This window comes from Saccopteryx leptura, chromosome 3, assembly GCF_036850995.1.
Source record: "Saccopteryx leptura isolate mSacLep1 chromosome 3, mSacLep1_pri_phased_curated, whole genome shotgun sequence".
NCBI classification, from domain to species: domain Eukaryota; kingdom Metazoa; phylum Chordata; class Mammalia; order Chiroptera; family Emballonuridae; genus Saccopteryx; species Saccopteryx leptura.
Genome location: NC_089505.1, coordinates 274,011,234 through 274,026,152, shown reverse-complemented (window position 1 = coordinate 274,026,152; position 14,919 = coordinate 274,011,234). Strand labels below are relative to the sequence as shown.

The 14,919-nt window shown below is 38.4% G+C and overlaps 1 protein-coding gene across 2 annotated transcripts in view; it reads right to left on the bottom strand.

Moving 5' to 3' along the window:
* THADA (THADA armadillo repeat containing) overlaps positions 1-14,919 on the bottom strand; it is a 355,537-nt gene that overhangs the window by 240,690 nt on the left and 99,928 nt on the right. For both annotated transcript variants that reach the window (XM_066378390.1, XM_066378391.1), the window contains exons 24-25: positions 13,294-13,407; positions 8,708-8,830 (exon numbers count right to left, since the gene is read on the bottom strand). In XM_066378390.1, coding sequence (XP_066234487.1) covers positions 8,708-8,830; positions 13,294-13,407 — 237 coding nt within the window. The remainder of the gene's footprint in view (positions 1-8,707; positions 8,831-13,293; positions 13,408-14,919) is intronic.

Genomic DNA, 14,919 nt, shown 5'->3' with positions numbered 1-14,919 from the left:
CGATTAGCCACCAGTTTACAATCTCTCCTCTAGAAGCCCAGGGCTGAATCAACTCATGCCTGGTAACTCTAAAAGTGGACTACACATTCACTGAAACAATTCATGCCAAAATTACATGAAACCCTAAAACTGGGTGAATTCACTTCTATCCACTCAACAGTTAACATTAATAAAGCCCCTACTATGTGCCCTGCCTAATAGACCCAAACAACACACCAATCTGTCCTATTAGTCTAACAACATCACCTTTGACCTAGCTCAGGTCTTATCTCTTCCTAGTCTACTGATTTAGTTCCCAAAGACTCTTGAGTTTAAGATGAATTGGTCATCTAGGACGCTGTCTCCTCTCAAGAATCACACAAAAAGATAAAAGGAAAAGTAGAAACACAAACTCCATCTTGTCCTAAAGAAACTTTTTGACAAAGGCCACCAGATGCAGTAGTGTTAAATCAGGGGTGCCCAGAGACGAAAGACAATGCCTGCTGAGGCATACCTTATCACTGCCAAGTGCTGTTTTACAGAGTGAATGGGTACTCCCAAAAAGAAAACTCTCTTGGTTTTTTTGTTTGTTTGTTTTTGAATTTTTCCAAAGTTAGAAGCAGTGAGGCAGTCAGACAGACTCCTGCATGTGCCTGACTGGGATCCACCCAGCAAGCCCACCAGGGGGTGATGCTCTTCACATCTGGGCATTGCTTCCTTGCGGCTGGAGCCATTCTAGCACCTGAGGCGGAGGTCATGGAGCTATCCTCAGCGCCTGGGCTAACTTTGTTCCAATGGAGCCTTGGCTAAGGGAGGGGAAGAGAGAGATAGAGAGAAAGGAGAGGGGGAAGGGTGGAGAAGCAGATGGGTGCTTCTTCTGTGTGCCCTGGCCAGGAATCGAACCCGGGATTTCCACATGCTGGCTGACACTCTACCACTGAGCCAACCGGCCAGGGCTGAAAACTCTCTTGTTTTTGATTCATTAGGCTGGAGGAAGGAGGCACATAATGTCATTCAGTAATATTAACATGGATCTGTGGGGTTCTGGCATTATCAGCCTAAATCATTTATTACCAAGTTCCCTCATTAGCAATCAGTGATCATCATTACCTGTTCCATCCAGTACAGGATTCTGATGCATATTGAGTTAATTTTTGAATATGGTGTAAGATAGGAAGGAAATTCATCCTTTTGCATGTAGATGTCCAGTTGTCCCAGTACCATTTGTTCAAAGACTATTCTTTGCCCCACTGAATTGCCTTGGTACCTTTTAAACTAAACATTAAGATTTTTTGTTGTTGGTTTTGTTTTTTTTATTAAGTGAGAGGCGGGGTGGTAGAGACAGACTCCTGCATGTACACTGAATGGGATCCACCCAGCAAGTTCCCTACAGGGTGATACTCTGCCCATCTGAAGCCACTACTCTGTTGCTTGGCAACTGAGCTATTTCAAGCACAGGCAAGGCCATGGAGCCATCCTCAGCATCCAGGGCCAACTTGCTCAAACCATTGGCTGTGGGAAGAAAAGAGAGAGAGAGAGAGAAGGGGGAGGGGTAAAGAAGTAGATGATCACTTCTCCTGTGTGCCCTGACTGGGAATCAAACCCGGGACTTCCACACGCCAGGCCGATGCTCTTTCACTGATCCAACCATCCAAGGCCAGATATTAGGTTTTATTTATGGACACAATTCTATTCCACTGATTTATAGATACCTATCTTATTGTTATGCCAGCACCACACTGTCTGATTACTGTTTTCTGTCATCAGTTTTAAAAGTTTTGATATGTGAGTCCCCCATCTCTGTTATTTTTCAAGACCGTTTGGTTATTCTGAGTCCAAATTAACTGCAGCAATAATCAATCCTTATGACATGGAAAACCAGAAAACCTTCCTGTTTCCTTACCTCCTTTTCCAGCAAGCCGCAATGATAGCTACATAATTGACAACTGCTACCAAAATTTTTCCCTTCTATTCATTGATACATATACTTTTTTCTCCTTTCTAACATGAAAAGGTTTCCATATAGACTTTTAAGACATAGAATAGTAGATGGAAAAAAATTAGGTTTCACAAAACAGTGTGTGTGTGTGCATGCATGTATATATTGATATGTGTGTATGTATATACAGTATACATTTTCATTTTTTTTTTTATCTATTCATTTTAGAGAGGATAGAGAAAGGAAGAGAGAGATACAGAGGGAAGGTGGGGAGGAGCTGGAAGCATCAACTCCCATATGTGCCTTATGTGACCAGGCAAGCCCAGGGTTTTGAACCGGCGACCTCAGCATTTCCAGGTCGACGCTTTATCCACTGCGCCACCACAGGTCAGGCCTACAGTATACATTTTCTTATATAGGTATACCTTTTTTCTTTTTTGTATTTTTCTGAAGTGAGAAGTGGGGAGGTGGAGAGACAGACTCCCACATGCACCTGACAGGGATCCACCCAGCATGCCCACTAGGGGGTGATGCTCTGCCCATCTGGGGTGTTGCTCCGTTGCAACCAGAGCCATTCTAGCACCTGAGGCAGAGCCACAGAGCCATCCTCAGTGCCTGGGGCTAACTTTGCTCCAATGGAGCCCTGGTTGCAGGAGGGGAAGAGAGAGACAGAGAGGAAGGAGAGGGGGAGGGGTGGAGAAGCAGATGGGCACTTCTATGTGCCCTGGCCGGGAATTAAACCCAGGACTTCCACACGCCAGGCCGACACTCTACCACTGAGCCAACTGACCAGTGCGGTATCGCTTTTCTTATATAACATAAATGTCCCTTGACAAATATTTAAAAATATGGAGAGCCTCCCCTATGCAGTCACACTTTCAATAGCACACACATAACCTATGTATGAATTAGGAAAGAAGTTCTCTTCTTGTGAGTGAATAAAGTTTCATGCCAAGGCATGCAGCCTAAAAGGTAGAAGGTGGCTGGGTTTCAGGACCACACAGCCCTCTCAGCCCGGTACCTTGTGGCAACTTCACAACTACCACAGAGCCTGGAGATGGTAGTGCCTAAAGAGGCACAGAGTACATGTGGTGGTGCTACCGGGAAGATCTGAAAGGCTTTTTCCTCTGAAACCCACTGCAAACTGTGCAGCAGACTGGCCCAAGGGAAGCAAACTAAAGACAGACCAGATAGAAGTAAAAACTTAGTGCAAGTCTTAGAAGGAGTTTCTGGCCAAGCTGGAAAGATGAGCCACCTGTCATGCAATGAGGATACAGGGAAAGCAGCTCAGGTGTTCTGCCGTCACTGAACACAGAGAAGGGAATGCCCAGAAATGTCTCAGTTTCCAAACACTGTCCAGAAAAATCTATTTCCATATATGCATACCTATAAATTACTTTGTTATCTAAGTTTTTAACTAAACTAGCTTCATCTCCAAAATATATGTCAAAGATTTTTGGTTGTCACCATCTTTACTAATATTTCTTTGTTCTGAGCCACCATCACCTCTTGGCAGAATTGTTACAATAGCTTCCTGATTGTTATTCCTCCTTCCCTCTTGCCACCTAACTACTGAGTCTCAACTTTTAACCACATCAATCAGATTCCATTACTCCCCTACCATGTGTAGGGTTCTTCAACAGTAGTGGGAGCCATTGTTTCAAACTCCAGGTCTGTGCCAACCACGCCCATGCAGGCGGTGGCTCATCCAGCCATGCCCAGACACAGATGAGATGCTGCAGCACAGGGAATGGGATCTGGCTTCTCTAGCAGCTGACCAAGGGTTGTGCCAACATCTGCCTAAGTTGGGTTAATGCTCCAAGGGATGAACTTTGACCAATAAGAGACAAGAGATGGGACTGTTCCAAGAAGCCATAAGTTTTACATGGCCTGGCTAGAAAATATATCACCTGACTATATGACCAGCTCAGTTTTCCTGCAAGTTTCAGGATTACTTGGCAAAGTCTTTCCTCTTTCCTTGCCTTGCTTCCCTTTTTCCTTCATTCTTGCTGCTTTGGGTTTGTATCACTCAATAAAACCTCAGCACCTAGGTTATATCTCTAGCTCTCTAAGGAACAGATCCAAAACCCTATGAGGTAGGTAAAATGCACCTTCTCTGTATTCCTGTAATACCCAAAACTTTCCCCTGTAGAAACACAGATTCTAGAGTCAGATGAATAATAGTTGTGTGCCTTTTGACAATGTTATTTTAATACCTCTCTGAGCCTAGTTTTTCTTATCTGTAAAATAGGAATTCTAATAGACTCCACCTTGCTGGGTTGTTCTGAGCATTAACTGAGATAATCAATGTGCATGCTGTCAGATATATGGAAAACAATTAATAAGATGGCCATTATTATTATGTCTTATTTATCCCTCTATTTCTAGTGCTTAATATATCATCTGCAATATTGTGGGTGTGTTTAAAGCCTAAAATGTTTGCAACTAAATATTTTCCTGTATTTTAAAAATGCCTAATAGGTGGTAAAGACCAAGAGATTTGTATAGTCTCAATAAAAAAAGATTGAGGAATCTGCAAAAACAAATTAAATATACACATGAATGCTTCCTAGAAAATGTTCCTTTACTACAAAATGAAATTCATTTTACTTGTGTTTTTTCCCTCTCTTAAATGAGCAGAAAAAAACAGTTGTCAGAAGTATAGATGTAGCCCTGGCCGGTTGGCTCAGCGGTAGAGCGTCAGCCCGGCGTGTGGAAGTCTTGAGTTTGATTCCCTGTCAGGGCACACAGGAGAAGCGCCCATCTGCTTCTCCACCCTTCCTCCTCTCCTTCCTCTCTTTCTCTCTTTTACCCTTCCACAGCCAAGGCTCCATTGGAGCAAAGTTGGCCTGGGCCCTGCAGATGGCTCCATGGCCTTCGCCTCAGGCACTAGAATGGCTCTGGCTGCAACAGAGCAACTCCCTAGATGGGCAGAGTATCACCTTCTGGTGGGCATGCCGGGTGGATCCCGATCTGGTGCATGCGGGAGTCTGACTGCCTCCCTACTTCTAATTTCAGAAAAAAAATAATAAAATAAAAAAGAAGTATAGATGTAGTCACCTTAAGCATAAGATGTATTCCTGAGAAAACGTGTACAAATCAGATTTCTGTAAATCAAACTATATTTCACGTGCATTCAGAAAAAAATCTCCTTAAATGACTTTACCAGAGAATGCTGTGGTAAACAGCTCTGTAAAATGAAGACTTTTTCACATTCATTGATTATGCTGATTTACAATTTTGGTATATCTTAGGTTTTTATAAGGTAGGAAACATAACAATCATATATTAAATAAACATGTGGATATATTAAAGAAATATATGGATCATTGTAGCTATGATGTTCATTTTCTCTAGTAAAGCAAACAAACTGAATAGAAATAAGAAGATTCTTTTATAACCAGTGCTATAAAAGTATAAGCAAACACTTACATATATATTTATGCAGCCTTTTGTGGACACATATGTGCATATGGGTGCTATACACATGTAAAACCCACATAGGAAAAAGGAATATGGCGGACCAGTGATGGTGCAGTGGATATAGTGACCACCTAGGACACTGAGGTCCCAGGTTCAGACTATGAGGTTGCTGACTTGAGGGCTTGAGCCCAAAGGTCACTGGCTCTGGCTTGAGCCCCCGGTCAAGGTACATATGAGGGGCAATCAATAAACAACTAAGGTGCCACAACTTCGAGTTGATGCTTCTCATCTCTCCCCCCACCCCTCAAAATGGGAAGAAAATGCATTAGAATGTTAATAATGATTATATCTGTATGAGAGTTCATAGGTGACTTTTATTTTTTTATGCTTTATTTTCAAAATATCTCTAGTGCAGGTGTGCTAGTTTTTAAAAGGCCTCAAAAAAGGCCCTCGCCGGTTGGCTCAGCGGTAGAGCGTCGGCCTAGCGTGCGGAGGACCCGGGTTCGATTCCCGGCCAGGGCACACAGGAGAAGCACCCATTTGCTTCTCCACCCCTCCGCGCGCTTTCCTCTCTGTCTCTCTCTTCCCCTCCCGCAGCCAAGGCTCCATTGGAGCAAAGATGGCCCGGGCGTTGGGGATGGCTCCTTGGCCTCTGCCCCAGGCGCTAGAGTGGCTCTGGTCGCAATATGGCGACACCCAGGATGGGCAGAGCATCGCCCCCTGGTGGGCAGAGCGTGGCCCCTGGTGGGCGTGCCGGGTGGATCCCGGTCGGGCGCATGCGGGAGTCTGTCTGACTGTCTCTCCCTGTTTCTAGCTTCAGAAAAAAAAAAAAAAAAGCCTCAAAAAAACTTTTTAAATAAATGGAACATTCTTTTCTGATACTTTCAGTTTTGCTAAAGAGTTGGAAAAGTCGCCAGGTTTCACTCTCTGAAAACCCTTTCACAGAGAACATTTCTTTGTTCATCTTGCACTAATGGCTTGAAAAAAAAACCAATAGTGATATTTCTGGCAATATGTTTTATGATCTCTGTTGTTCCTGACGGTCAAGCCACATTCCTAACTATGACTCAACTGACGGTACACAGGTATTGCTCCCCTTCCTGTAAAGGCATAAGGTAAATGCTATGTCCTCAGGCTAGTTAGGCAATGTTCCTAGACAGGATTTCAGATGACTGTCTTTCTTACAGGAAGATGCACAGTTTTCCAGGCAAGAGGTGGCAACCTTGAGGATTCTGCTTTACATTGGGCATCTGTGCCTTTGGCTACACTGTAGTATACTGACTCTCATTTAGAGGCTTATCATAGAGTTACAATAGAATTTGTGTAGCTAATTGGAAAGCTTGCCTTTCTAGAAAATTCTTTGTTCTGCAGGTAATGGGTTAAGGTCTAGTTTCTTTTCTCTTCTCCCTTGGCCAGTCTTTTTTTAAAGCCACACTGTCAAACACCTACAACCTATAAGCTTGTCTCCTTTATTTTAAAAGGCATAATGATATAGGATAACAATAAAATCATGGTGTTTCTCTTGAGAATCATGTGAAAACATGTAAAAAATTACATTCTTAAATCCAACAATAAAACTAGGTATTGTCTACTATCTTAAGTGTTCTGAAATCAAAAAGTTTCTGGATGGTGATCATATTGCAAATGATTATAATAATATTAATGAGATTCACTATTTAACCTCACCCATATTAATGCTTTTAACGTTTATTTTTTCCTCTTTTGAAGGAGGACATTGATAGCAATCACTCAACACTGATACCAAGAACCTACAGCATCCAAAAGAAAGACACATTAAGACACTAAGAGCCATTTTGCTTCCAGTTCAACATCACTAATTACCAGAAAAATGAAAGTCAAAACCAGAATGAGATACCACTTCAGACCCATTAGAATTGATATCAAAAAAACAAAACAGAAAATAATAAGTGTTGACAAGAATGTAAAGAAAATGGAACTTCTGTGTATTGTTGATGAGAGTACAAAATGGTGTGCCACTGTGCAAGAGTCAAACATTCCTTAAAAAGTTAAACACAGCATTACCATGTGATATACACAAAATAATTGAAAGCAGGACTCCAACAGATATATGTACACCAATGTTCACTGAAGCATTATTCTATTCACAATAGCCAAAAAGAAACAACATAAATGCCTACCAACAGATGAATAAATAAAATGTCATACACACATACAATGGAATATTATTTAGCCTTAAAAAGGAATGAAATTATGATACATGCTACAATATATTGAATAGCTCAACCTCAAAAACTCTATGCTAAGTGAAATAATCAACACAAAAGGACAAATATTGTATGATTCCATTCATTTGAGGAGGTACCCAGAATAGGGAAACTTGTAGAGACAGACAGTAGAACAAGGTTAGCAGGTGCTAGAGAAAAGGAAAGGTAGAGACTTAGTGTTTAATGGGTACGGCGCTTTGGTTTGGGATGATGAAAAAGCTCTCAAGTTGGACAGTGTGATGACTGCACAACACTGTAGATGACTTAATGCCACTGAATTATATACTTAAAAATAGCTAAGATGGCAAATCTTAAAAAAGAGATAACTTACAGTTTAAACAAAAATAATAACAATATAGCATAGGTTTACAACAGACATAAGAGCAAAATGTAGAACAAGACAAAGATTGGGAGGAGAAAAATAAAAGTATGTATTGTTAGGTTCTTATGCTTTAAGTGAAGTGGTATAATATCCCTTGAAGGTAGACTGTCATATTAAGATATAAACTGTAAACCCCTAAAGCAGGGGTCCCCAAACTACGACCCATGGGCCACATGCGGCCCCCTGAGGCCACTTATCCGGCCCCTGCCATACTTCCAGAAGGGGCACCTCTTTCATTGGTGGTCAGTGAGAGGAGCACAATGACCATTTCATTAGCCAAAAGCAGGCCCATAGTTCCCATTGAAATACTGGTCAGTTTGTTGATTTAAATTTACTTGTTCTTTATTTTAAATATTGTATTTGTTCCGTTTTGTTTTTTTACTTTAAAATAAGATATGTGCAGTGTGCATAGGAATTTGTTCATAGTTGTTTTTTATAGTCTGGCCCTCCAACGGTCTGAGGGACAGTGAACTGGCCCCCTGTGTAAAAAGTTTGGGAACCCCTGCCCTAAAGCAATCACTGAAATAAGAAAACAAAGTAATAAGCTAATAAGCCAACAAAGACATAGAATACAATCATAAAATACCAAGAGTGAAAATATAGCTTGACTCATTCTTTAAAGAAATTTCTTGTTAAAATGCAGTACATTTTTTTTTATCACTCAGTAGCAGGTTAACTTATTAAAATTGACTCAGAAGTATAATTAAGTCAATGAAAATAAATGACAAAAGCACTTACTGCCCAAACTGGTGATGTAAAGCCCAGAATTGCAGCCTTAGCTCCATCAGCAACATAAGGAATAATATTTTCTCCCAGACGTGTATCTCTGTACAAGGCTCTAAGAATATTTAAAGCATGAACCTAGAATAAAAAGTTCAAAATTAGCTGTGGGTTAAAGACTGTTGTAATTCTAAATATGCACATACCTAATAGCATAACCTCAAAACAAAACAATTATCAAATTACAAGAAGATACAGACAGGCCCTGGCCAGTTGGCTCAGCGGTAGAGCATTGGCCTGGCGTGCGGGGGACCCGGGTTCGATTCCCGGTCAGGGCACATAGGAGAAGCGCCCATTTGCTTCTCCACCCCTGCCCCCTCCTTCCTCTCTGTCTCTCTCTTCCCCTCCCGCAGCCGAGGCTCCATTGGAGCAAAGATGGCCCGGGCGCTGGGGATGGCTCCTTGGCCTCTGCCCCAGGCGCTAGAGTGGCTCTGGTCTCGGCAGAGCGACCCCCCGGAGGGGCAGAGCATCGCCCCCTGGTGGGCAGAGCGTCACCCCTGGTGGGCGTGCCGGGTGGATCCCGGTCGGGAGCATGCGGGAGTCTGTCTGACTGTCTCTCCCCATTTCCAGCTTCAGAAAAATACAAAAAAAAAAAAAAAAAAAAAAAAGAAGAAGATAAGAAGATACAGACAAGCCACAAATGAAATAGCAAATTTTAATAACACACCACATAATTGATAATTCAATTTTTAAAAAGTTAGTATCTTTGAACAATATAATAAAAATGCTGATCCAACAGATATATGTATTGATAGAATCCTATCCCTAAAAGAAACAATACACTTTTTCATGAAACATTCATTTTTTTAAAAATGACCTCAAACCTAGTCACAAATATAGTCTCAATAAATACCAAACAATTAATTTCTTACAGATTACGCTCTGATCACAGTGGAAGAAAGTTTGAAATCTATTTTGTTAAAATACTTTTAAAACTGACATACTTTTAAATAGTGGCCAAAGAAAAAACTTTGAAATATTTAGAACTGGACAATAATAAAAGTCCTATACATCAACACCTGTGGAATGCACATTAAGTAGAATTTTTTTAAAATTACTAAATACTTGTATTAAAAACAAAAGACTAAAAATAAGTGTCCAATTAAGACCACAGATAAAGAACAATAAATTCAAAATACAGAAAGTTAAAAAAGCAAAAAATTTGAAAAGAGCAATGATATAACTAAGAGCATTAACAAAACCAAAAGCTGAAGCTATTTCTTTGAAATAGAAATAAACTTCTAACAAGACAAATCAAGAAGAGAAGAAAATAAGCAATATCAAAAATACCAAAGAGGATGTGGTTATAGACATATCAGATAATAAAACAAAAATAATACTATAAATAATAATTTTAATCAATTGAAAAAAATCAAGACAAAATTAATAATTTCCTAGAAAAAAAGAATTGTAAAGCTAGATAGATATCTCTATTATAAAGAAAATCATCAGTTAAAAAACCTACCCACAGATAAAAACAAACAGAAAACAAAACAAAACCCAACAAAATAACTACAACCATGTAAAATATATGTACATTATTTTATGAAGAAATTCTACCAAATAGTCAAAGAATAGATAATCCCACTCTTACAGAACTGTTAGAAAAGACTCCCAAACTTATTTTATCAGTCTACTACAACCTGGGTATAATTTTCTGTATGCAAAGACTGAATTATATTAAAAAGTTAATATAATTCATATATAAAATATTTTCAAATTTTAGAAAGAAATTTATCTCAAAAGTTGTTTGAAAGCATTCAATAAAATTCAATTTCTTTAATGAGATAGATACAAAACAGATTAAAACCCAGGAAATATCAAAAGAACTTTTCCAAACAAAATTGTACTACAAGTTCCATAGTGAAGAATGTGATAACAAAACTGTTTTAAAGATTAAGAATTAGAAAGGTAAAACAAATTAGCATTTTTTACTGAGGATATGATTATCTACAAAGAAAATTCAAGAGAATTTACAGACAAGTCATTAGTTGTATTACAGCAAGTCACCATTTCACACCAAGACGGTATAAGAGGAAACATTATTTGGAAATTAAACTTGGCTCTTACTAATCTTAAAAAAAGTTGATAAAAAAAAAACTATGAAAAGATGTGCCAGTTGGCTCAGTGGCAGTGTATCAGCCTGGCATGTAGATGTCCCAGGTTCAATTCCCAATTAGGGTACACAGGAGAAACAACTATTTGCTTTTCCACCCTTCCTCTCCTTCTTTCTCTTTCTCTCTCTTCTCCTGCAGCCATGGATTGATTGGTTCAAGTGCATTGGCCCTGGGCGCTGAGGATTGCTCTGTGGAGCCTCTGTCTCAGGTGCTAAGAGTAACCTGGTGGCGAGTATGGCCCCAGATGGGCAGAGCATTGGCTATTTGACAGGGGTTGCTGGGTGGATCCTAGTTGGGGCACATCCGGAAGTCTGTCTCCCTATCTCCCTTCCTCTCGCTTGGAAAAAGAAGAAAAGAAAAGGAAAAAAAAAAGATGTGTAGATGATACCATTCATGTAAAAAAAAGGTCATAAGGGATGAAAAAAGCGTAAGAATCATTTGAATTAGTGATTATAGCACAGGAGGAATAAAGGGGAATGGGATGGGGAGGAATCAACAGTGTATACAATTCTATCTTAATGTTTCACTTCTTAAACTTGGAATTGGTTTCATGGATGTTCATACAGGGGACATTTTTATAAACTGAAATATTTCACAGATACATAATAAAAATAATAAAGAACTGAACCATGGAAGGAAAGAAGAAAAGCAAATTACCAACTAACACCTAGAAGACCAGTAAGAGACAAATTTAAATATTTTACTAATTTAATAAAAATGATCACTATAATACCATTAATGAACTTGAAGTAGAGTCAGGCAATAATTATCCAGTACTCTTTAAAACCAAACTCCATTATTTTTGGATCTTCTTACATAAAATAGTACTTTTTTTAAGTGATAGTCTAGGAAAATAGAAGCAATTATATTTTTTCACATTTTATTGGAAAATATTTTTAAATGATCTTCTGTGAAAAGTGATTAATATAACCATATGTACTTGTTGCACATTTCAGTACATTCAGGCCTCCAAGAGTTGAATAGACTATCCTATAATGAAGCATTTACTGAAAAGCCTAGACAAGAAGTATTTAACGGGCATTTACTCTGGTGGGCTCAGGAGGGCTGGGGTGGAGCCATGAGGAGTACTTAATCCAACTTCCTACACTCACATACACATAATTAACCCAATTTTAGCAGTGACTGAAAGGGACTAAATAATAACTAAAATTAAAATCTGAATATAGCAAAAGTCAAACACTACATTTTAGGTTAATAGTCAACCGCTCAATTACAAAATGTAGATCAACTTGAAGAAGCACACAGGACATTTTAAAGAGATAACACATTCACTTTTAAATTTTGAGAGGCAATAGTACCATATTTTTCACTCCATAAGACACACTTTTTTCCCCCAAAAGTGGAGAGGAAAATGCCCGTGTGTTTTATGGAGCAAAAAATATGGTATTTTATTAAATATTTTAACACATCATTTGATTCAGATTATCTTTTTCTTATTTCCTCCTTAAAACCCTAGGTGTGTCTTATGGTCAGTTGTGTCTTATGAAGCGAAAAATATGATATTTCAAAATATTTAAGTTGGATGTTTTCACCAGAGTTTAAAAGTAGTTCATTTTGACCAGTATATATATCAATTAAAGCAACAGTTTATTTTGTAGACAGGAAGGACCCCAGCAGTGGTGGGATTCAAATAATTTAACAACTGATTCTCTGCCATAATGACCTTTTTAAGTATAAAAAAAGATCTTCTGAAAGGTAGTTTACTGTTTCATGCATTTAATACTTAAATAAGAACAATAAAAGAGGTACACAAAGCTAGATTGTTATAAGAAAGAGTATTAAAATATTAATAAAAAATTCTTAAATAATACCTGACAAAAACAATACGTGTTGTCACCCCCTGGCTGTTTGGCACTTTTTCTCTTTACATTATATGTTTGTTTACTCAAGTAACAAATGCAAGGAAATTAAAATGTAGTATTTCATGAAAGATATAGTAAGTTTTATGAAATTAATATATAAATATTACAAGCATAGTTCGTCAAAGTTTTTTCACCTATGGATGGAATGAACATTACTACGGGTGCTTAGAATATGCTGTTGTACAGATGGAAGTTAAAAAAGAGTAAGGAATGTGAATTCGTGATCTCCACATTGGGCAGTTGCCCTGGCACCCACCTTAGAGAGAACCCTGGTTACAAGTGCCATTTTATCAACCAGTTGACCAAATTCAACAAAAAATTAGGTATAGGTTCTGCTGAATCGGTGCGAACCAGCTGAATCCCACCACCGCACCCCAGTGAAATAAAACCAAAAAGAAAGAAATCTAAATAAGCCTTAAATGTCTGTCCTATCTTCAAGAGTTCTATATTATTAGTGGATAGTTTTTTGTTTTTTTCTTTGTAAGTACAGCAAAGATTTAAAACCACTGCTTTCCTAGCAGGGTTTGTGTATTTCTATTATTACCTGGGAGACTGTACTCTGTGAGTCATCAGTAGGCCCAGCCAAAGAGATTAACTCTTTCATTGTTATTTTCAACAAATCCATTTTGCCTTTCTTAGGTTCAGATGCCAACAATGCCTATGGAAAAACAAGGCAAAAATTAACAAGGTTCTTAATTTGCAACTTCCCAGAATCAATCCCAAATGCAAAATCCCCTTTATAAAAACAGGTGGTATCAAGTACATTCATTAAGCCATGTTGCCTTGAGCAAGAAATTTAACCTTTTCCTCCGGCAGATTCATCTGTAAATTAGGTAAAGGTGATATTGGGGAACCTCTAAGGGCACTTCTAGTTAGCTTGTTAATCATATAATTCTAAGAGGTTGAGAATGGCTTTTGTTGACAACTCTTTTAGGAACCATAATTAGGTGGCAGGTTTCAGATAAAATAAGCAAGTCAGTTTTAGTAACAAATTTATGCAACAACAACAAAAATACTCTTTATTTAATAAACAAAAAATACCTCAGGATGAAATTTATTTTAAGAATTTGTAAACTCCCCAGAGACTGATCAGTTAATTCTCACAGAATGGTCTCTTATCTGGAGGGCTATTAAATGGTAGCACTGGAAAATCCATGGGACAAAAGAGAATATTACAAACTCAAAAGGGGTCCCATACTTAAATTTTCAGGAGATGTTCATTTACTTTGTGTCTAACATTTTCCAGTGTTCAACAAACACAAAAATAGTATATCAAACCATTTGAGACAATAAAAAGGAATGAAGTACTGATACATGCTACAACATGGATAAACCTTGAAAACATTAAGCTCAGTGGAAGAAGTCAGACACAAAGATCACATGTTAGGCAAATCTATAGACAGACAATAGATCAGAGGTTGTGTAGAGCTGAGAGTAACAGCAGTATTTCATAGGTAACTACTGCTATATAATATTATACAATTTATCCATTCTCCTGTTGGAGAATATACTTGAGTATGCCAAGGCTGTGAGTTCAATCCCCGGTCAGGGCACATAAAAATCAACCAACAAATGCCTAAATAAGTGATAAAACAAATCAATGTCTCTCTCTCTCTTTCAAATCAATAAATTTAAATGAATAGAATAGAATAGAATAGAATAGAATAGAATAGAATAGAATAGAATAGAATAGAATAGAATAGACAGACTATAACAGGACCTATTTCACAGGGCTATAGAAAGAGTAAATGAGATAATATATGTGTAATAAGTACTTACAAATGTTAGCTATTATTAGGATTATTTTATATATGGACATGTTATGGAAGGATTAAAAAGAAACTATTAGCCCTGGTTGCCTACAGAGTTTTAGGGTCTTGAAATAAGTTTGAGAGGAAGGCTATTTTCTTTTAATTCAAGAAAAGGCAACATGTGCACTTCCTGGAAGTGAGCAATGAATGTGCCACAGGGATGTCTGTCTACTTAATAAACAGGCAGAAATCTATACCACCCTCTGTTCATTATAAGGCTGACCTCTTAGAGGGTTTGTTCCAAGAACAGATCTGTCACAGGAACATACTGTCCACACATTAAAACAAAGCTATAAATGCTATGGTATTGAAAAGACAGAAATGTCTCTTATGCAATGCTCCCTCAACATGTCAAGGGT